Source organism: Accipiter gentilis, chromosome 22 (genome assembly GCF_929443795.1).
Source record: "Accipiter gentilis chromosome 22, bAccGen1.1, whole genome shotgun sequence".
Classification (NCBI taxonomy): domain Eukaryota; kingdom Metazoa; phylum Chordata; class Aves; order Accipitriformes; family Accipitridae; genus Astur; species Astur gentilis.
In genome coordinates this window covers 21,468,879-21,492,014 of record NC_064901.1, presented here as the reverse complement: position 1 = coordinate 21,492,014, position 23,136 = coordinate 21,468,879, and the positions used below count along the sequence as shown (strand labels likewise).

General features: G+C 39.4%; 1 protein-coding gene across 1 annotated transcript in view; it reads right to left on the bottom strand.

Moving 5' to 3' along the window:
- Positions 1–3,250, bottom strand: part of CSTPP1 (centriolar satellite-associated tubulin polyglutamylase complex regulator 1) — a 37,194-nt gene extending 33,944 nt beyond the window's left edge. The window contains exon 1 of the mRNA XM_049825282.1: positions 3,188–3,250. Within this exon, the coding sequence (XP_049681239.1) occupies positions 3,188–3,203 (16 nt within the window). The 5' untranslated portion in view covers positions 3,204–3,250. The remainder of the gene's footprint in view (positions 1–3,187) is intronic.
- Between the last annotated feature and the right edge of the window lie 19,886 nt (positions 3,251–23,136).

The following is a 23,136-nucleotide window of genomic DNA, read 5'->3' as shown; positions in this document are numbered from 1 at the left end:
GCATTGGTGTATAAGCCTCTGTTTTGCAGCATTCAGAGGCTGCACTTGAAACGGTATTATTAAACAAGATAGGAACATCCCCTGCTCTGGGCAAAAAAGTCATCACATGCGGCTAGTTCCACCCTCTCTTGCGCATTTGTATTTGACTTGGAAAGGTGCATCTCCTTTAAAAGTGCCATGTCTGCCTTAAGGTTTTCCAACCAAGTCAATTTTCTTTCCTAGTAATGGGAGTACCTACCCTTTTGAAGTTTTTTGGTTTGCTTTTGGGTTTTTTTTGTTGGGGTTTTTTTTGTGTTTTTTTTTTAAAGACTTACTCGTGATTATCAGGTGGTTGAAAGTGTAATAATTAATTTTAAAATTACCAGATTAGACTTCTCTGCAGAGAGCAGCTTATTAATAGCTGAAGAGTTCAAAATTCTGAAAATCTACCCACACTTGGACTAACATGCCATATTTTGCCTTTGCTGTCAGTTTCTATCACTATTTGGAAGATTTACTATTCAGCTCTATGAACAGCAAACAGCATTACAACAAACCACTCTAACTTGAGTAAACTGAAAGACCTGCTTTTCGATCTTCACAGTTTAAAAATCTATTTTTCCACTCAATAGAATAAAATAAGGATGAGCAGGGATCAATCCATTTATACATAATAACCCTTTTAGAGACTTTAAAGCATTGCTTAAGCACTGAGATTTTCACCTTATGTAACAATTTCCTGTTTCAAACTGAAATTTTCCCTGTTTAAGCCTTCAGATGTTTTGGAAGTCATACAAAGAATATAACAAGGCTTTGTCCAAGCTGTTACCTAATTTCAGGCACAGGTTATAAAATGGACAAAGAAGAACTACCTGCTATGGAATTTGTTCAGTACATGGAATAGGAAGGCAGTTAGTATTAATCAATTATTTCAGTAGTTTAAGATCTTGCTTATCTCAAAAAAAACCCAAGGAAAAGCCGTTTAAAAACACGACAGTAATACAGCATTATATTTGTATGGCTAAGCATTGTAAATGTCATAAAATGCTAAAATTAGGAACATGCAGAAAACTTTATCTACCTCAAGTCTGTATAAGTTATACCATCATTTCCTCTACTGTACAAATACTATTCTTCAGCACTGTACCATTAAAGCATTTTTCCTAGGTTCTTCATAACATCTATCATTCTCGCATATTTTGTACAAATTTCATTGTCACAGTGGTGCCAAACAGCTTTATTGACAGATTTTTGTATTAACACTTTATTTGGATGGAATGTCACATATTTTCCTTTCCAAAAGGCACACAGCCTACCCAAAATGAAATTCAGATAACAGAAGAGATTAAATTCTCTGCCAAACACTGACAATATTTTAACTATCTTTCTGATATATTTCAACTGCAAGATTCAAGTAAAACTCATCTAATATTAGCATAAATATCTTTCATAGACTCCTAAGCAGTGTAATACAATATAAAAAAGGAGTCTGCTGACAGCAATGAGTAATAGTGAGAGGCCAGGAATTTGCAGAAAACTGGAAAGAGAAACAAGATGAAACAGGTAAAAAAAATCAGGGGACAAAAAGACAAAGATAATGACATGCATATCAGGAGAAAACTGGAATAATGATAGTCCTCTTGACATTTTGCTCCATGGTGGGAAAAGTAGTCTTCAGAAAAAGCATGTGCTGTATTTCATATAATATGTATCATCCTTCTTTTTCTGCATAATCCAAAACATTTTCCATTTCAGTGATAATTTGGGAAGATGTCAGTAGTGGAGTAGCACTTAACATATTAAAAAATTAAAAGCAGATGTTCATAATTTCTGTCAGAATTTTGAAGAGCCTTGGCTGACAAGCTCTCAGCACTGCTGAGAATTGATTTGCAAAGTCTGAAACACCTGGGAAATTTTATAGGACTAGAAAAAAGCTGAAGTTGTATTAGCACTTAAAAATTACAAGATCGGGGGCTTACTCTGACTGATGTAGCTACCCAAACAAGAGCACGCAGTATACCAATGAGTACAAGGATAGGGTTGAAATAAGGCCTAAAGTGCTGCCATCGGCTGAGATAACCTAGGCATCTCTACTGTGGCCAGCTTGATAGTACTCCCAAAACAAAATATTCAAACAGGAAATATTGGACTTCATCGGTTAATTACTAATAGCTATCAACCATGAAAAAAATTTTCTTGGTGAATTAAGTAATCTTTTCAAATGGGAACACGAGTCTAAATGTAAAAAAGCGTCAAATAAGTATAGTACCTCTCAAAGCCTAACTGTTTATACTGAACAGTGCTGCGATTAAAAAATTTTGAATTATTCAAAACAACCACCAAACACATTAACAGGGTAACTGTTACATCTCAAAATGAGGATGAGGAATCACTACTTAGAATGCCTGTTTCTCCTAGGATCCCCAAGAATACCTTCTGAGTTCTACATTCTGAAGCAATTTTTCAATTAATGGCCTAGAGAAGAACAAGAATTAATGATAACATTTGTGAGCCATATGGAAACTGAGGAAACACTAAAAATGTAAAGGGAATGAGAAGTAACATAGAAGAACCTCATTCATAGTTGGCTCACACCCAGCTTAGAGTATCCTTATATATGAAACACTATAGCTAGGCTAGAAAGAAAGAACACAAAAAGCTCCACCTGGGTAAACAGTTTCTATGAAGACAAGTGGAGAGGAAGCTGACCACAAATGCTCAGAATAATGTAATAAGGACAATCATATGGTCCTCAGATAAGTAAATACAGCAATGTCAAGTAGAGAGGTTGAGTTACCAGCACTTGACCAACCTGAAATACCCGCAACTCAGAATGATGGTGAGAATTCAAAAGGAGTTGGAAGTGCTGCAAGAATGATCGCGTGCTTACAAAACATGCCTCATAGAGAGGCTCAAGGTGATAATTTACTTGGCTTATTGAAAAGCATAAGAAATTGACTTCAACGTATGATTCAAATACTTAAAAGAACATAATTTTCATAACCTTTTAAAAAAATAGTTTTTAAGGTGAAGATAATGGCTTTGTTAAAGACTGTGTACTAGCGTCTTCAGAATTCTGATTTTACTAGCCCCTAATGATGCTTTTCAGTTCAAAATCAAGTAAGTCTTAGTAAATTCTGACCTCTGACAAAACCAAAGTTACCAAATAAACAATCTTCCTCCCCCGTCAGGACAGTTTCTTTCTCACCTGGCCCCTCTATCATCACAAGCAGTCTTCACAAGCAACTCTTTTCTCAGCCGCAGCAGTATGGAGCGTGCACGAGGGCCACCCTACCGCATGCCTACAGAACTAACTACTACACATCGGTCAAGCTTCCTGCCTGTGTGTGCTAAAGCATGTGTGAGCACACCAGGAAGGTGTCAGAAAGCAGGCTATTTCTAGCAGCCCTCCTTCCCATGAAAACTCAATACTTCATGGGGACCGGGCTGCAGGCCAGCCTAATTGCTCTGGCAGCACTGACAGCTGACTGCTTCCTCCTGCTATTTTTCCCAGGGGCCCTTCGACCCCTTCAGGCTCACATGACTTAATCAAACCTGAATGCCCTCCTGGAAGATATGCAAATTATTTTTCAGTCGGACAAAAGTGTTTTGGCTCAATACTGGTGTTACTAAGTGAAGTTTAATGATGTGCTACACAGGTCAGACTACATGGACTAATAGTACTTTCTGGCTATAAACTCAACAAGTGTATTACTCTCTAAAGGAGGTTTTAAAACAAAACATTAGTATATTCATTATTATTACCCAATTAGACTGGACAAAGTATCAGTACAAAGCAATATGACCTGTATTTTAGGGCCAGGTTTGTCAATACTGGGATTTTTGCACTTATAAACTGCTAGGTGGTTTGAGTTCGGCCATGGTTGCAGAGTACCACACTCTGCATCCCACCTCTCCTGTGACCTTGGACTGGCACATTTCAATGTGCTATGCTGGCAGAAAACTAACTCAAGCAGCAGAAGTACTGAATAGTTTTCTGCCAGTTTAGCATGCTGAGACAGATCAGCACAAGATCGGACAAGTGCTGGAGCTACCATAAGAAGGATGTGAGAAGGCAGTATCTCACCAGCCAGCAATTAGATCAGGTTATGCTGACATGGACCTGCAGCTTTAATTAAGGCATTAGTAAAATCTCAGATGCATTCACTTCAGAGAAGACAACAGCTTCAGTTTTTGATTTATCTTAGGCATATGACCAGAATAGGCCTCCTCTTCCTGTCCAGCTCTTACCACAATAAACTGTATCACTAGGATATCCTTCTCTTAAATACTGAGCTCAAGCTTTTTCCACTGCAAAGTAGGATAAACCAAATATGAATGTTTCATAGCCACGTGAAGCACGGTAGTCTGGGTTTAAAGCCATTTCAAAACTGATTGTGAAGAAAGACAAATTATGTTGCTTTCAAGGTAATGAAAGTACGATCTCTAAAAGAACAGGCTTCAACTTGCAGTATTCCATCTCGCCCTGGGCAACCCATTCACACTGCCTGGTGGAACATACGGTCTTGTGTATTCCCTTCATTTATATTAAAGATGCAATATGGGACCATAAAATGCATTACAGGTGACAGGGCTTAACTGAATATTGGACAACTCTACAGGACACACACATGTATTTTCTTGGTTCTCTTTCACCTGTTAAGATCAACAAAAAAACCCAAGGACTCTAGAGGTAATGCTAAGATAAAGATAGTATCAGTTGTTCTAGTTACAATAAGGCTTCTGGGATAAAGTAGCAAGCATTTCACTGGGTGCGGGGATCAGTTCTTTCCAAACAATAACGGTATCTCTACCTTATCCAGCCAGCTGCATGTCCTTGTATACTTTACTGGAATTAACACTACACAGAACTCTACATAATTTGTTGTTTATTTACAACCACTCTTCTCACATGCTAATGAGTGACACCAGCTCTTCAGAAGGAGAATTTGCTTTTCTTGCCAATGCACCCTTGGCAGACTCTGCCCTTGAAATAGAGGATTTCAGGGAGGGACTGAAGCCAACGAGAGAGAATGCAAGGGAGGATAGTATGATATGAAAAGAATGCCTGCAATTTTACAGGGAGAAGACCCAGCTGCCAGTTATTCAGATGTTTGAACTCACACACAGATACTAAGCTGTTCCATCAACAGAAGGTGCATGATGATGAGATACTCAACTGCCAGAAAACGCCAGGGAACAGGTGCTCCTCTGTGCTCTAACCTGCTTATGTACTTATAATTGAAGATGGCTACATTAAGAAATAATGTAATATACCATGCTCCCTCCTACCCCCTAAAACAAGGAAAACATCTCTACTACAACACCTTCACCTCCATGCTAGAGAAAGCCTACACAGATAATATAGTTACCGGGCAGCTTCTTCAAACTCACCTGTGACTCAGGTAAAACATTCTGGGATTGGGACTTTGCTTTTCAACAAGCAAAAACTTAACATCCTTCAGAATTTTGGAACTCCTTCAAAAACAGTGAAGTCATTTGCTTCCCTTTTGTTGTCTTCCAAGCTCCTATCAATCCATAATGGTGTTTTTGGCCCTTTCCAAATCACTTGACACTACTTGGAAGCAAGGGGATTGCATGCTGTAGTTTTATCAGAATACATCTATTCAGTGCATCCAAAGCTTGCAATGAAGTACATACACAATTAAGTTAAAGCGCTGCTGAACGATCATGATGTTTTAGTTATCCCGAGACTTCTTTTGGCACTCAAACATGGAAGTCACATGCTAAAACTGTAAAAGAAGAGAACCAAAGGATTTCTTGTAGAAGTAACATCCAGACACGGCTAAAACTGCAGAACACAGTATCCCTTCAGGATCTCACCTGTACGCTACCATGACTGGAAAAAAATAATATAGTTACATATGCAGAAATGGGAGAAGAAACTTGGCAACAAATTTCAAAGATATTAACTCTAGTGAAATTTGATGTAGTTAGTTAAAGCCCAAAGTGAATTCTGTGAAAAGTCACCCAATTGATTTCTAACTCATCCCAGTCATCTATTTGAGTCTGATCCACTGTTAAGATTTCAGAGAAGTATGTATATGCACTGTTCATCTTCTGGTGGGTTTAGGAGGCGGAAAAAAATAAAAAGGCAAAAAAAGCACGCTTGTTCATAATAGCACACCCAAAATCCAGATTAGCTTGTGAAACACCACACAAGGGTTCTTCCCCTCCCATAATTCATTAATTTTAATTTCACCATTATAAATTAGTCAATAACATTTACTGCCACTTATGCCCAAACTTCCTCACTTTCTGCTACACTCATTGTTATAATGAACAAGCTAATTATATTTTAGACATCCATCAAAAGCTACTTCATCTAGTCTGGTAGGCAGGAGTGAGGTGTAAAACAGAATTATTTTTAATTTGTAATTATCATGGCAAGGAGAGGTAGAGTATGTTGGTTAAAATAACTGAATAAAATTTTTTAAAGTTATCCAATAGAATCACATTTGTATTTTGCCACCTGGTTTTATATTAAGGTACACAGGCATTAGGACTAGAGACAGGTATAAAATTTCAAACAAATAGATTTTTTTGTTCAAAAAAATATAGCCAAGAATTGCAAATGATTATGTTTATACTTCTAACAAGAATGAGCTGAAACACAGATAGCATTCAGTAGAACAGAAGTGTGCATATTTCATTAAGTAGGTTTCAATTTGTACACAGAAGGTGGAATACCAGTATCTACTTCTTCAGCAGCAAACTTGACAATTTCTCACTTCCACCTTGTATGTCACTGTTCACTGCTCTTTCAGTTGACCAAACCAATTGTTTGAGTAGCTGTGTTATAAATCTGCTTATGAAAGTGATCCGAGTTAAAAATAAGCTTTAAAAAAATTCAGTACAGAAGCAGTGAAATGATAGAACACCACTGTACTGAGTATATCTAGACAATTCCTCAGTTACCAAAGGGAAAATAAATACTTGTGCAGAAAAATCAGCAGCCTACGTGCCACTCTAGTTGCATTCAAGTCCCAAGAAGTTCTGCGTTGCACTTCCAACACGTCCAATTACAGCAGATGGGAGCCAGTCTCAGAGGCTAAATCTAAAGTATTTTCTGTGAGATGTTTTCACTTACAATTATTTCTCAGTGCTGTTGCTTTTGCTTATTTGGTTTTGTTTCTCCTCAAAATCATCACAGAAGGCAACTAGAATGCTGATTTTTCTTCACGGCTCAACGATAATAATATCTGTTATATCCGCATTTACCTTGAAACCATTTCAAGGTCAAAGTTATCTGAACAAGGTTCCTGAAGAGCAGAAAAGTCACTCCTCAGTAACTTAAAAACAGTATTTTGAAGAAAACTCCCATGATATTTTCTTTAGATCATCTCTTCTGCAGACATACAAGATATTTCATCCTGGATTTATTTATTTTTGCTTGTATTTCCTCAAAAAGCTACTCTAGTCTGAAAACAAGATAATAGAGTAACTTCTGGCTATAACTTCAACAGTGATGTTTCACATAGACTATGTTGTAAAGAACATGTTTGATGACACAGGTAACTCCCTGATGATTCAGGCTCCTCTACAGTCAATTACTACTACACTCAGGTTTCCAATTGATCACTGTTGTCAAACTTTAGGAGTTAACATAAATTCCTTTTGCTGTGTTGCCTGCAAATCAAATAAATAATTTTCTAAGAAGAGTTAATTTAGTAACAAGCAAATATCCAGTGTTTTGAGGCTGCCTAAAATATTAGATTAACTTAACGCTTACCTAAATCTCTTCTCAAAATAACTTACAGCCAGTCCTTACAAGTGATTGAATACTGAAGTCTGTGCCCTGCAGAGTAGTCGTAAGCAAGTAAAAAGTAAAATTCTTCTCTACCTAGATCCACATTGCATAAAAAAATACTCAAAAAAGAAAAGGCAATTAAGAAGATTGATTTGCTTGTATAGTGTCACTTTCATAATCTGAGATTTTATGGTTTTAATCAGTTCAATTTGTATCAATCAGAAATAGAATCATACAAATATCCACAAATTAAATATCGGATGTGTTTGACCAACACCTAATTTTTTATTAAACATTTAGCAAATGCTCATAAACAAAGACAGCAAGAAAAGTGTCAAGGCAAGGCAACAAATTTTAATTATCTGGCTAAAATCAATGGTCAACCTCACCCTCTGCTGAAACTATGCTAGGTCTGAAAGAGTTCAAGATGATTGTGTACACTGCGTGTGACAATCTTCTGCAACCAAACCACAACAGAGCCACCACTTTCATATTTCCTCTGTGCAGGTTTGGTTAGTTTTCACATGAATAGATATAGCTCTTGAAATCCAGTTCTAACTGTAACAAAGTCTTTCCTTCCTTCCTTCCTCCAGAACTGATTTTAATATCATCCAAAGAACTGTTAAAAGGCAGAAAAATTCCCATAGGAAAAAACTTCTGAGTCTTAATTGGGGAAGGGGGCTGGGCAGGGAAGAAGAGAAGAAAGACGGACATTAAAGGGTTTCTTATATTAAAGTTTTTAAATTTCAAATGCTTACACTGTTTTACTCTTTTTTGTGTATTTAAAGCACAATTAACTTATTTTAATGGAAAGAAGATGCAAGGAAGTTTACATGCATCTGTCTAAAATTAACTGCTTACCACTAACAAAAAAGGCCTTGATTCCATCAAATTCAATCTGTACAGATATGTAAGTAGTATCGGTTTTACCTATCCAGCCAAAACTTGTATGTCCAAAGACTACTTAATTTAACCCAACAGGTGGGACTCCAGGTTATAAATAGAAAAATGAAGGTACATTGAGATTAAGTGATTTGCCCAAGACAGGGATTAACAGGATTAGGATTCAGGAGTTGCCAGTTTGAATTTCTTTGCTTGTCCCACATTTGCTCCAGCACACTAAGTACAACAAGGAGAGCAGAGAAGGGAGGAAAAGGCTTACACTTTCCACTTGGCATCAACAAAAAACACCAAAACCCTACTATCAGCATCAGCTATTTGCCTATGGATTCACTTTACATACACCTAAAGCATGCCTATTATCAGAAATAATATTTTGATTACACAAGAACTAATCTAATTTATTTTAAATCAGCATAAGACCTTATAAAACAAAGCTCCAGACAGCGTGTGCATGCAAGGGTGTTGAGGGATGTTGCAAATACATTCTTCTAACAGAGAAAGACAAAAGAAATAACGAACAAAGTTTTCAGTAATTGTATTTCTTCTTAAAAAACCTACTTCCTTTAGTAACCACATTTAATTGCTGCATCTGTATATGCGTTTTGCACGGCAAGGTTTTGGTAGCAAGGGGGTTACAGTGGCAGCTTCTGTGAGAAGCTGCTAGAAGCTTCTCACAAGTCCAATAGAGCCAATGTTAGCCGGCTCCAAGAGGGACCCACTGCTGGCCAAGGCTGAGCCCATCACCAACAGTGGTAGTGCCCCTGGGAGAACATATTGAAGAAGGGGTAAAAGCTGCTGTGCAACAGCGACTGCAGCCAGCAGAAAGGAGTGAGAACATGAGAGAAAGAACTCTGCAGACCCTCGGGTCAGTGAAGAAGGAGGGGGAGGAGGTGCTCCAGGTGCTGGAGTGGAGATTCCCCTGCAGCCCATGGAGAAGACCATGGTGAGGCAGGTTGTCCCCCTGCAGCCCATGGAGGTCCACAGTGGAGCAGATCTCCACCTGCAGCCCAGGGAGGACCCCACGCCAGAGCAGGTGGATGCCCGAAGGAGGCTGTGACCCCGTGGGAAGCCCACGCTGGAGCAGGCTCCTGGCAGGACCTGCGGATCCATGGAGAGAGGAGCCCACGCTGGAGCAGGTTTTCCGGCAGGACTTGTGAGCCCATGGGGAACACACGCTGGAGCAGTCTCTGCCTGAGTGACTGCAGCCCATGGAAGGGACCCACACTGAAGCAGTTCGTGAAGAACTGCAGCCCGTGGGAAGGACACGGAGAACTGTCTCCCATGGGAGGGACACCACGCTGGAGCAGGGGAAGAGTGAGGAGTCCTCCCCTTGAGGAGGAAGGAGTGGCAGAGACAACGTGATGAACTGACCCCAACCCCCATTCCCTGTCCCTCTGTGCTGCTGGCAGGGAGGAGGCAGAAAAAATTGGGAGTAAAGTTAAGCCTGGGAAAAAAGGAGGCATGGGGGGAAGGTGTTTTAAGTTTGGGGGTTTATTTCTCATTATCCTACTCTGATTTGATTGGTAACAAATTAAACTAATTTCCCCAATTGGAGTCTGTTTTGCCCATGAGGGTAATTGGTGAGTGATCTCTCCCTGTCCTTATCTTAGCCCACAAGCCTTTCATTATATTTTCTCTCCTGTCCTGCTGAGGAAGAGAGTGATAGAGCAACTTTGGTGGACACCTGGTGTCCAGCCATGGTCAACCCACCACAATCTGCTAAAGCTGGCAGTGTTTACTTTCTGAGAAACAGATAAATAACATTTCACTAGGGTTTTTTTTTTTCCTTTAATATTAGTTCTGCAAGATGTCTTAGCTAGGGTTCAAAGAAAATACTTCAGGAGAATACAAATTTGATTTCTGTGACTATTGATTTGTTTCTTAACTCCTCCAGTCTAGTAAGATTTAATATAGTATTCATTTTCCTTTGCTTAGGGGATACTTTTGATACAACAGTTGTGGAAGTTTTATAAGGGAAGAAAAGCATCATGGAATAAAAAACTTTCCTATAAGGTTTATTCATGATTATTACAGAATAGTCAGTCCCAAACTAAAATGAAATAACACAGCATCATTAGAAAGACACATTTTGCTAAGGGTTTAACATACTAATCTGGAAAATAGCACATTTGAAATGCAGAATGGAAGGGTAATTTTTACGCTGCCTAACGTCAGGCACCAAACTTGGGTCCTCAAAGAAAAGGCTGCTCTACCTAAACTCCTAATATAATCAAAAGAGGGAAAGATTACCAGATAGTGATTCGTGGCCAGGAGCCCATCTGAACTGTTCAAAATTGGCCTATGGATCAGGCACTCTGTTGACTATTAAAGAAGCTTATTGTCCTAGTTTCAGCTGGGACAGAGTTAATTTTCTTCCTAGTAGCTGGTATAGTGCTGTATTTTGGATTTAGTATGAGAATAATGCTGATAACATGATGATGTTTTAGTTGTTGCTAAGCAGTGCTTATCCTAAGTTAAGGGTTTTTCAGTTTCCCAGGCTCTCCAAGTCAGCAGGTGCACAAGAAGCTGGGAGGGACCATGGCCAGGACAACTGACCCCAACCAGCCAAATGGATATTCCATACCATAGAACATCATGCTCAGTATATAAACTGGGAAGAGTTGGCTGGGACAGGCCGATCGCTGCTCAGGGACTAACTGGGCATCAGTCAGTGAATGGTGAACAACTGCATTGTGCATCACTTGTTTTTCTTGGGTTTCATTTCTTGCTCTTTTTGTTATCTTCCTTTTCATATAATAATAATTATTATTTTACCATATTTTATTTCAATTATTAAACTGTCTTTATCTCAACCCACGAGTTATACTTTTTTTCCTAATTCTCCTCCCCATCCCACCACGGGGTGGGGGGGGAAGGAGTGAGCAAGCAGCTGCATGGTGCTTAGTTGCCAGCTGGGGTTAAACCATGACACTTACGAAAAATAGATTTTTAGTTTGGGCATCAAACTTGCATACTCATAGGACAAGACATGATGGACACAAGCTGCAATGAGGGACAAGCTCCAGCAGGAATTCTTTAGTTTTAGCTTTAGCTACAGTACACATACTCAACTTTCCTGTGCAGCAGCCTCTTTAGTGCAAATGCCAAAATCCCACTTTGCTGGGTTTGAGATCCAAAGCTTGGCTTTTAAGCCTGTATTTCCAGATAAATAGCAAGGCATAACATAGACAGATCAGGTTCTAGGCTTCTGTGTTTCAGGGATTAAATAAAAGAACTCAGAAGATGGCCCTTCACAGAATAGATGTGTTTAGGAAATCTTTCACTAGACTTTATGTGCAACTCACCTAGCAGACTGGACCTAAGGGGAAAGAACAGCATACTATTTTGTAAGGTCCCTTGTCCTTCATGTCCCTTGAAGAACAACATGCCTGAACAAGACTCTACTAGTTAGTACTTTGAAGCTATGAAAAAACAACAAAAGACTGCAACCTCTATATAAAAGGGAAATATTCTGAATTTACAATGAGGGAAGATGAATAAAGAAGATACTCCAGCATATAAAGTAGTTTCTATTTTGAGTTCCTTCAAAAGGGAAAATCTCTTGCCAATTTTACTTTAGAAGCTAGCAACTTCTATACAAGGAGACTGGCTTTCTAAGTGATACAGTTACCAGCTAAATACCAGAATGCTTATGAGCCAAGGTACTTCCAGAGAGGGTATACATTACTAATGCACACACATGAAATTACCTTCCTCTCCCGAAGAGGGAAGGATTGTTGTAAAAGTGATACTGGGCATCTGGTTCTACAATAGGGGTGAAGAACTTGATGACATATTGTCCTGGTTTTGGCTGGGATAGAGTTAATTTTCTTCCTAGTAGCTGGTACCGTGCTGTGTTTTGGATTTAGGATGAGAAAAATGTTGATAACACATTGACATTTTAGTTGTTGCTAAGCAGTGTTTACACTAAGTCAAGGACTTTTCAGCTTCTCACACCACCCCACCAGTGAGTAGGCTGTAGGGGCACAAGAAGCTGGGAGGAGACACAGCCACAACAGCTGACCCCAACTGGCCAAAGGGATATTCCATGTGATGTCATGCTCAGTATATAAACTACGGGGAAAGCTGGCCGGAGGCCATTGCTTGGGAACTGGCTGGGCATCGGTCAGCAGATGGTGAGCAACTGCATTGTGCATTACTTGTTTCGTATATTCTAATTTCCACCCCCACTCCCCCACCCCCCCGCCTTCCTTTTCTGTCCTATTAAACTATCTTTATCTCAACCCAAGAATTTTACTTTTTTTTTCCCCCAATTCTCTTCCGCATCCCACTGCAGGGGGCAGCAGGGAGTGAGTGAGCAGCTGTGTGGCGTTTAGCTGCCTGCTGGGTTAAATCACAACACATATGTTAACTAATCTGACTTCTGTCTTGCTTTAAAGACTTTGTCTAGAAAAGTAAGTAGCAAAGGGGGTTATAACGTCAAACTTGAAAACATAAAAATATATCCTACATCATCCCATGTAGGTCATGCACAGTGATCTACTATTCTGAGTAAGGCAATGATTACTCTCAAAACTTTAAGAAAAAGATGACAGATTCTTACAAACAGTTTATCTACACAATATTGCTTTATACTAACATACGTGTGTTTTCCTACTTGTCTCATGGTAAAAGAAGCCTGTATCTGTAAGAAAAATACAATTTTTAGCATATAAAATTGAATTCATAGTATCAAAAGGCCAGACATCTTGATTTTACCTCTATGAACTTCAGCTAGCCACTTCATTTCCCTGTCTCACTTTCTGGAACTGTAAAGTGAAAATAGTATTGTCATGATTTTGGGGAAGCTTCATTCCTTAACATGTGTAAAATACCTGGAGATCCTCAGACAGCAGGTACAGAGAAGTGTCATCATTAATCATCATACTGAAATTAAGACATCACATTTGAGGTTCTGTCCATCACAGAAGCAAGCCATGAAACACTTCTCAGCGCCTTAAGGACAATTACACTCTCTCAGTCATTTCAAGGGTTTGATAAAAGAAGTTTCCAATCAGAGTAGGCAGAAAAATTTACATTCTTTCAGGAAGAACCTGCAATATTAACTGTTCAGTGTCCTAACCATGTTGACTAGTATCTGCTTTGCACTATAACTTTGCACAGCACAGCAATCCCTCTGCCACTGCTGGCAGAAGTGATGAAATTTCTATTAGGAACATGGAGAGTGGGGATGAGAAAGAGGAAATAAAAAGTTTTGTTTCTGAACATAAAATAGTGATGCAGAGACAGCTTCACACCAAAAGAACTGACAGCTTGACTTCCTTTCAGATAATGTGTAAGTTATTCTGCGTATTAAATAAGGGAAATTTGACTGGAAAGTAGACAAGAACTTTGAATATGCAATAACTTAACTCCAGCACAAAGAATAGAGAGAAAATTAGTAATAGATACCAGATACCAGGGCTAGAAGGAAATAAATATTTGAGAAACAGATGATCAAAACAAACATAAAGTCAGGAGGATTGTATAATGATACAAAATAATAAAAAAATGGGCAGGTAAAAGGCTGACTAGAGGAGGGGATGAATACAGTTCAGAATGAAAGTTTGTCCTACAGCGCAAAGGAACAAAAGGGGAAGGGTTGAAATTCTGTTCAGGACAGTATCGCCTTTCCTGACATCTCTCCTTCCTCTATGAAAATGAACACTAGTAACATTTTAGAATCTGACATACTTGCACTTTCCAACAACAACAACAAAATCCATTTCTTTTCAAATGTTCGGTTTCCTTTAGGTTTATTATGTACTCTGTGCACTCTCCAGCCCCCCTTGATACTATTGCTGCTTCTGTTAAGCAACACCAGGCTACTCCATTACAAATAATACACAAGTTGTACTGGGGAATCTATACCAGTTTATTAAATCAGGTGATGTAAATTTTGACTGCTTCTGGGACTAGACCTTAACGCAGGAAAACCTCAGAGAAGACAAGATTTGACAAGTATCTCTGTGAGCACTAGAACTAGCAAAGCTTTTATCCTAACAGATTTGTGGTTTTTGGCTGACATTGAAGTCTAGGAAGGTGTGAACTTCTATGGAAGCTTTTCCTGCGCCTGAAGCATTTCTAAGGTCTTTGTCTTATATCTGAAAAACCATTTTGTGAAGCTTTCAGGAATTTATCCACCTAGCAAAAAGCAGGACCACAGCCCTGCATTTCAGAAGAGAAGACTTCAACATCTTCAGAGATCTGCTTGGAAGAACCCCACAGGATACAGCTCTAGAGAGAAAAAGGGGTTGAGAAGAGCACGTTGATATTCAAGTATCTCCTCTTCCAAACTCAAGAAAGGTCCATTGTGCCAACAGAGGTGATGAGATTCACGCTTAGTAAGAGCATGGAATGCAAATCACTCTCAAATCAGCTTATGAAGGAATCAGACTGTACATTATCAGAATCATGTCCCTGTGACAAATTAAAAATGGATCAAGTTCCATTTATAAATATTACCGACTACATTTCATAACTTATTTGCAGATTACAAGTTTTCCACAGTACTACCTTAGCCCCATTTCACAAAGTAGTAGTAACATATCAAAGTACTAATCATGCATGCAGATCACTTCTACTGATACTCATCTAGGGTTCTTGAAAGGTGCATAACAGAGCATAAACTAACAATCCTTTCAATCGTATACAACACCTTCATTCATGATCATGCTGATTTAAACCAGACTTACAGACATTTATTGAGGTAAGGTGACTTTAAAGTGATGTAAGAACTTCTACACCAAAGCACAGCTGTACTGTTTAGCTAAACTAATTCAACATCACACCTTTAGTCAAACACAGACATACTGAATGGCACCAAGGCCTCAAAATGAAGTGCAAAGTAGGGACTTCCTGAGAGATTATGAGTTTGGAGGCACCAATTATCTTGCCTAACAAGAAATTTTTGCTGGAAGAGTTCAGTAACAAAGGTACAGAAACAGAAATTCAGCTCATGTCAGTCCTTTTAAAACCACAGGGAAAAAATTAGTTCCTCAAAAGAAATAAATGGCACTCCCAAGCTTATTTTACCAGAATAAGTGAATTTAAATTTTTTATGAGTATAACTAATAGATGGAATGGAAGAACAGGGGTGAGAGATTGCACTTGTCCAAATTCACAATCAACAAACAGGCAAAAAAAACTTTGAGATATAGGTCAGGCCTGCTTGACCCATTAGGAGACACAGACTCTAGAGTCAGGAGCACACTATATAAATCAATTGGCTTAACTTAGGAAAGCTAGGAAGTGAATTTGCAGTGATGGAAACTATGAATAACAAGACCACCAGAGAGAAAAGCTGTAAGAAGCAGCTGCGACGATAAAGACACAAAGATGATTGGTTCAGAAGTTTTATGTGCAGCTGGACAACAATACTTAAAAAAAAAATAGATGTTAAAAACAGTAGATCTCTCTTCACTTACCATGACATCTCCTAGCACCTAAGTTACTTTGAAGAATTAATTGCATGTGTGTAAAGGAGGGTCCTTACTCTTCTGTTCACACGGAACCGGAACACACATTCTTTCTTCATAGTGCTTTTAAAACCTCAGATTGTATCTACACTGCTCACAGTAGCTCAATGCAGAGATGCCAGAGTTTATTCTGCAGCAATGAGCTACATGGACTTACCAGAACAACACTCCCCATATGTCAGCTGACCTGCTGAGATAGATCAACTAGTCTCAGGCTGCTGTCAAAGAAATATAGCTCTGCAACTTCCAGGTCCCAAGCTAGTATCTTGAGACAGTGCTGAATTGTACCATATGGAAATACCAACCCTGAGCTTACACTGCCCATATAAACATTGTATTACACAGCACAGACACACACGTGAAGCCAACAGCATGGGGAGAAGTATGTTTTATGGTTCACTAAGAAGGGATGAAGATAATCCTTTCCTCAGCTCAGACACTTTCATGTCTCAGGGCAGGTTAAGAGCCAACAGCGGGCTGAAAGCAGACGTGGGCTTCACAGAGGGTCTTATTTTCTTACAACCTCTTTGCAGAAAGTCACAGTATAAGGAATCAAGAAAAAACAAGATTTTCATCTTCTTTCTCTACCTCCGTCTCTCCCTTTCAGCATCTCTGCTGCTTAAGAGTGGACCAGAAACATCATAAAACATACTAGTTAATGAAGCTAATGCTTCACAGACCTTCTATTGGACAATCACCTATGCATATGTAGCGTGCAGATCATCTCTCAAGACTTGTCAGAAGTGAGAGATAGACCTAGTTAATTTAATATAAGAAACATGGAGCATTCAGAATCCCAGCCTAGATCACACAACTTAGAACTAATTTTATTCCAGGGAGCTTCCCCACAATTTGGAATACTAACTCTTCAGGCCCATATTGGAAGCTAAAAAAGTCTTAATTGAAAAAATCCATTTCAGTTGGTTTGAATAAGAATGCTGTCAAAGGGATGGGAAACTTGCCAAAAGACTGCAAAGCAAATGGTAATAATAATTACCAGTTGAATTTTGGATAATTGCTTAGCAGAATGGAACAATGATCACTGTATATAAGCTCATTTAAATGTTTCACTCAACTGGGACAAAAAGTAAAAAACATGTTAATTTAATTTGCCAATGACACAACCAGTGAAAAACTGTTAAAAGACACAAAATAGCCAGAAAAAGCGTTAGAAAACAAACAGAAAAGCCTATTGGTTTTCAAAAAAATTACATTTAGAGAGACATACACCTAGAATATGAAGTTGAAAACACATTTGGAAATTAAGGTGAGCTTGTGCATCTTCAGAGATATAGTTGAAAAGGAAATGTAATACTGGGGTGAGGAACAAAACCAGATTAGATAAGGAGGACTTCCAGTGTACTACATTGAATTTCACAAACTGCATTGACAGAATGGTATGAACTGAATTCAGTGAGAGGCTAGCTGAAGACTCCATCACTGACCCACATGCTATTACTTATACAAATTATTACTGCAATGCATTTTAGATCTATGCAGTACAGATGTTTTAACTTAGAATGCTTGTAGATATACCTCACCATCTCTAAAAATGTAATTCTCCACTTACTTCTCAGCTTCAGAAATCCTTTGCCCTGATATTCCAGAGTCATCAGTGGTTCCACGCAGAGCTACATTGATAAATCATAAATCACAACAGCTATAATTGTGGGGCAAAGGAACTACAAAGTGAATAAAGGCTGGAGATATAACATTTCAGCCAAGGCTATTTCACTGCAGAATGAGCTTCCAGAGAACACTGTATTAAAATCCACAGCTTAATTATCTTTAGGACATACTATGAGACCTTACTGATTCATAAAAACTTTCCTACAACAACATGGTATAAAGGTCTGATTTGGTTTTAGTAATAAAAGGGAAAGGGCAGAAGATCTGACACGTGCTGTGATCATCGCTATATTGTTCTATGCATCTCACTAAACAGAGATTGGCTAAGCTACAAATGGACATAGTGTAACAGCTTACAAGGAAGGGAGTAAAAAAGAAGGAGGAGTTTATTAATATAAAGAGTTCCATGTGGAAGAATCAGAATGACACTAGCGAAGGAAGGGGGTTTGGAACCTTAAGGAAGTAATCTTGACAGTAAATTCATTAAAATAGCATCTTTCAAAGAAGCTGGGTGAACAGTGGTCCTTCTAGCTCTTCTCAGTCTCCAGGTTATATGAATTATTATGGATAAGACATTTCTTTAATTTTTTTAAGGAATCTAGCCTTCCTGGTGAACTCAAGAAGAACTAGTCAGAGATATACCACTCTTCCTATTCCATGACAGAGATTATGTGCTTGGTTGTGGTGGTAATCCTCCCTTCCACAAGCACTAAAGGTAGTTAGGCTTCCAATTTCCTAGTTCAAGCGTGCAGAAGCAAAAGAGGCAGCCATTGCACCATGTGATGAATGTGAAAGAAACAAGATAAGATTATAAGAAGATTTTATTTCAATATGAGCAGTAACAGTACTTTTTGTCTGAAGGGGAGGTTAAGAGTCTGCAAAAAGGATCCTCAACCAATATAGTCCAAACCACTTTCTGCAGCAGTTTTATGTTTCAGTGCTGTGTACATCTAAATAAAGTAACAATCACCCCGAGTGGAAGGAAAAGATCCCGTATCTGGTGTTGAACCATTCCAGGGCTATATCTAAGGTATCAAACAGCAGCTAGATTTGCTGGAAGCAATTTTAAAGGGGAGGGGGGGTGCAGGGCCAGGAAGGGGGGGAAGCACTCAGAAAAAAGAAAAAAGTTGTTGAAAAGCACCAAAGAAAGCTGAGGCTCTAGAAAAAAGTGCCAATGGTCCTGACTGAGCTTTCTGTTCACTTCTCAATACGTCAGGCCTGGAACAAGTTTCTCAGTTCAAAATTTCTCTAATTGGCTGGAAAGCATTTAAGGAAAAATCTTTTAATTAAAAACAGAGAACCAACAAGACATGAAAGCCATGGGGGTTGGGAGAGGCATATGTTGACCTTATGAAGCTTCACAGCAGAACTCTGCAGGGGCTGTTTAAACTGAGAAAGCACAGTTTTAATTAAAGAGTCCTGAGGAACAGATAATTCAAAAGAGCAGGTCAGCTAGATTCCAAGAGGTCAATTTAAGCATAGGCAGAGGGAAAACAAGACTTCTGGTCATTTTGCCTTCCTTTGGGAGAAATCTGTTCCTAACTGAGCATTATGCTCCGTGCTTCTCAACAAAAAAGCTAGCTGTCCTCTAACCACCTTTATGAGTGTTCTGTATCATTGGTAAGTGTTTGAGAGAGAGAAGAAATTTTGTGAAGTCCACCCTAGTTTCTTGACACTGGATCACGTTCTAAAAGAAACCTAATTTTTTTTCCCCCCAATGCATCGAATCCTAGATATGCTTATGCATACTTGAAAATAGAACTCTGCATCTTGCTAAGCTTCTAAAACCAGTGGGAAATCTTGTAAAAAAAACAACTACAAAATACCCCAAGAAACAAACAAACAAAAAAACCAACCAGATACAGCATATCACCAAACGGAAATCCTCTTTAAAAACAAAAAAAAACAATCAAACAAACAAAAAAACCTAACCAAAACCCAAAACTTTTTCTTTACTTTTTGAAGTGTATTATGTTACTATCACATTTAGTGAAGCTAGTAATTTTTTGGTACTATTTGGAGTCAAAAGGAAAAATAAATCTAACCTCCAAACAAAAGGAGTTATGAAGGGCACTGTAACCAGGACTCCTCAAGTAGCAGGGCTAACATAGAAAAATGTAACATAAAAGTTGCTGCATCTCTCCATGAAGAACTACTTTCCAGTAATTCAATAGGATAAGGAATTAAGCAGAAAAGTAACATCTACAGTAATTTCCCCAAAAGAAACAGTAATGTTAGTGCACTTCAATTAGCGTATACATGGTTCTGCACATACACGGATTGTTACACTTAAGTACTGCTCCTGTTCAGATAGATTTCTCTCCTATTGGCCCTTTGCGAACTCATGGCTAGATGCATCTGCTTGGGTGAGTGAGGTGCATGTTCCAAGTCAAGGCACGGTTATTTCACGATTGACAGACAAAGCAGTAAATTTCCCTCCATCAAGGAGGAGCAACTAGCAGCCAGATTAAGCAATCAGTTTACTCATTTGTGAGATATTGTCTACTTTTCTAAAATCACAATTAAACACTCAGAAGTGGAATGGTGGGGGTTTTTTTGTTTGGAGTTTTTTTTAGTTTGTATAAGCTTAGAAATTGCACTGTCTTACATCTTTAATTTTATTCTCCTTTGTTGCCCTCCAGCCAGGGTGCAAGCTTTGATGCAAGTTCTCATTTATTATGTTGACCTATATCCTCACAGAGGTGGCACATACGCAGTTTACCAGGGATACCCTCCACAGATGGACAAAAAAAAGAAAAAGCCACCACTCACTCCTAAAACAGAAATTCAAATGGAATGAAACTTAAAGTAAATGAGAGGCAGAAAATGGCAGTAAACACTTTTATGGCAAAGGAATAAATAAAAATGAGAACATCCTGGGAGACACGGAAGTAGGCAGATATAATACTTTTGACAAAGTTAGACAAAAGATGCCTTCAGAGTTCTTCACAGACATAAATCAATGACAATACTGAAGCACAGAGCAATCCCTGTCCAGAAACAAACCCAGGAGAGAAACTGGGACAGAGCAGAATCTTGCTGTAGAAGGCAAAGGACATTTTTTCATCCTTTTCTGCACACAGAAAGTCTATTGAAATAAAGTGGACATTCGATGAATAACTCCCCATACACCTGACACAGGACACCAAATGTAGAAAGACTAGTTCAGGTCTCAAAAGCAACATACCAACATTACTCTGAGCCATACTGCTTCCAATTTCAGAACCAGCAGGTTCTTTGTCCCCTGCCCTGTTGCATAGTATAGGATAACCACTGTCGTGGTTTAACCCCAGCTGGCAACTAAGTACCACACAGCCACTTGCTATTCCACCCACACAGTGGGATGGGGGAAGAGAATCAAAAAAGGTGAAACTCTTGGGTTCAGATAAAGACAGTTTAATAGGACATAAAGGAAGAAAAAAATATAGGACAACAATAATAATAATAAAAGAATTAGAATATACAAAACAAGTGATGCACAATACAATTCCTCACCACTTGCCAACTGATGCCCAGTTAGTTCCCAAGTAGCAATCCACCTCTCCCAGCCAAGTTCCCCCAGTTTATATACTGGGCATGACATCATATGGTATGGAATATCCATAGTTTGGGTCAGCTGTCCTGGCTGTGTTCCCTCCCAACTTCTTGTGCCCCTCCAGCCTTCTTGCTGGCTGGGCATGAGAAGCTGAAAAATCCTTGACTTAGTATAAACACTACTTAACACACCAATGTTTTTAGTTGTTGCTATCAATACTATTCTCATACTAAATCCAATCCATAACACTATAGCAGCTACTAGGAAGAAAATTAACTCTATCCCAGCTGAAACCAGGACAGCATAAACACAATTTCGTACCAGGACTCTATAACTTACCTACCTCCTTGTGGTGGGTTGATCCTGGCTGGATATCAGGTACCCACCAAGCTGCTCTATCAATCCACATCCTCAACTGACAGAAGGAAAGAAAATACAACAAAACGCTTATAGATTGAGATAAGGACGGGGGGAGATCACTCAGCAATTAACCTCACAGGCAAAACAGACTCAACTCAGGGAAATTAAATTTAATTTATTGCGAATCAAATCAGAGCACAATAATGAGAAAAAACGAAATCTTAACATCTTCCCCCCACCCCTCCCTTCTTCCCAGGCTCAACCTCACTCCTTATTTCTCTGCCTCCTCCCCCACAGCAGCACAGGTGGACGGGGAATGGGGGTTGTGGTCAGTTTATTACACATTGTTTCTACCGCTCCTTCATCCTCACAATCTTCCCCTGCTCCAGCGTGGGGTCCCTCCAAAGGAGAGAGTTCTCCATGAACTTCTCCAACATGGGTCCTTCCCACAGGCTGCAGTTCTTCACGAACTGCTCCAGCATGGGTCCCTTCATGGGGTGCAGTCCTTCAGGAATAGGCCACTCCAGCATGGGTCCCCCATGGGGTCACAAGTCCTGCCAGGAGCCTGCTCCAGCACAGGCTTCCCATGGGGTCACAGCCTCCTTCGAGCACCCACCTGCTCCAGCATGGGGTCCTCCCTGGGCTGCAGGTGGAGATCTGCTCCACCGTGGATCTCCCTGTGCTGCATGGGGACAACCTGTCTCACCATGGTCTTCCCCATGGGCTGCAGGGGAATCTCTGCTCCGGCGCCTGGAGCACCTCCTCCCCTCCTTCTGCACTGACCTGGGGGCCTGCAGAGTTCTTTCTCTTACATATTATTACTCCTCTCTTCTGAATGCTGTCACACAGTTGTTTTTTCCCCCATCTTAAATGCATTATCCCAGCGGTGCTACCATCACTGCTGATGGGCTTGGCCTTGGCCAGCAGCGCGTCCATCTTGGAGGCAGCTGGCATTGCCTTGTCGGACACAGGGGAAGCTTCTAGCAGCTTCTCACAGAAGCCACTGCTGTAACCCACCCACGCCCCCCCCCCGCTACAAAACCTTGCCATGCAAACCGAATACACTGCTGCACATAATATGATGTTTAAATTGTCAAAATTGTATCATCATAAAATGACATGCTGTAGCAACAAACTATCTGTAGATAGAGTCATGATTCCATGCAAGCTTGTATAACTGTTTTTAATTTGATATGTACATATATGTTCTTGTGTTCTAGTGTAGTGATCATAAAGAAACAAAACTAATTTCTGGAATAATCCAATTAGAAGATGTACCACCAACCACGCTTCTAAAGAAAGCTCTAAGTTGAAAGTCTTACTTGATTTGGGCATCATTTAGTGTGAATTCTTCTATTGTTAAGAGACTAATTCTGTAGTTCAGATCAGCAATGATCTCACTTCTGGTTGCTGCCATCTGTTGTATAACAGCATTCCTTCCCACATTCATCTAAAAGCAATGTTTTTCAAGGAAAAAAATC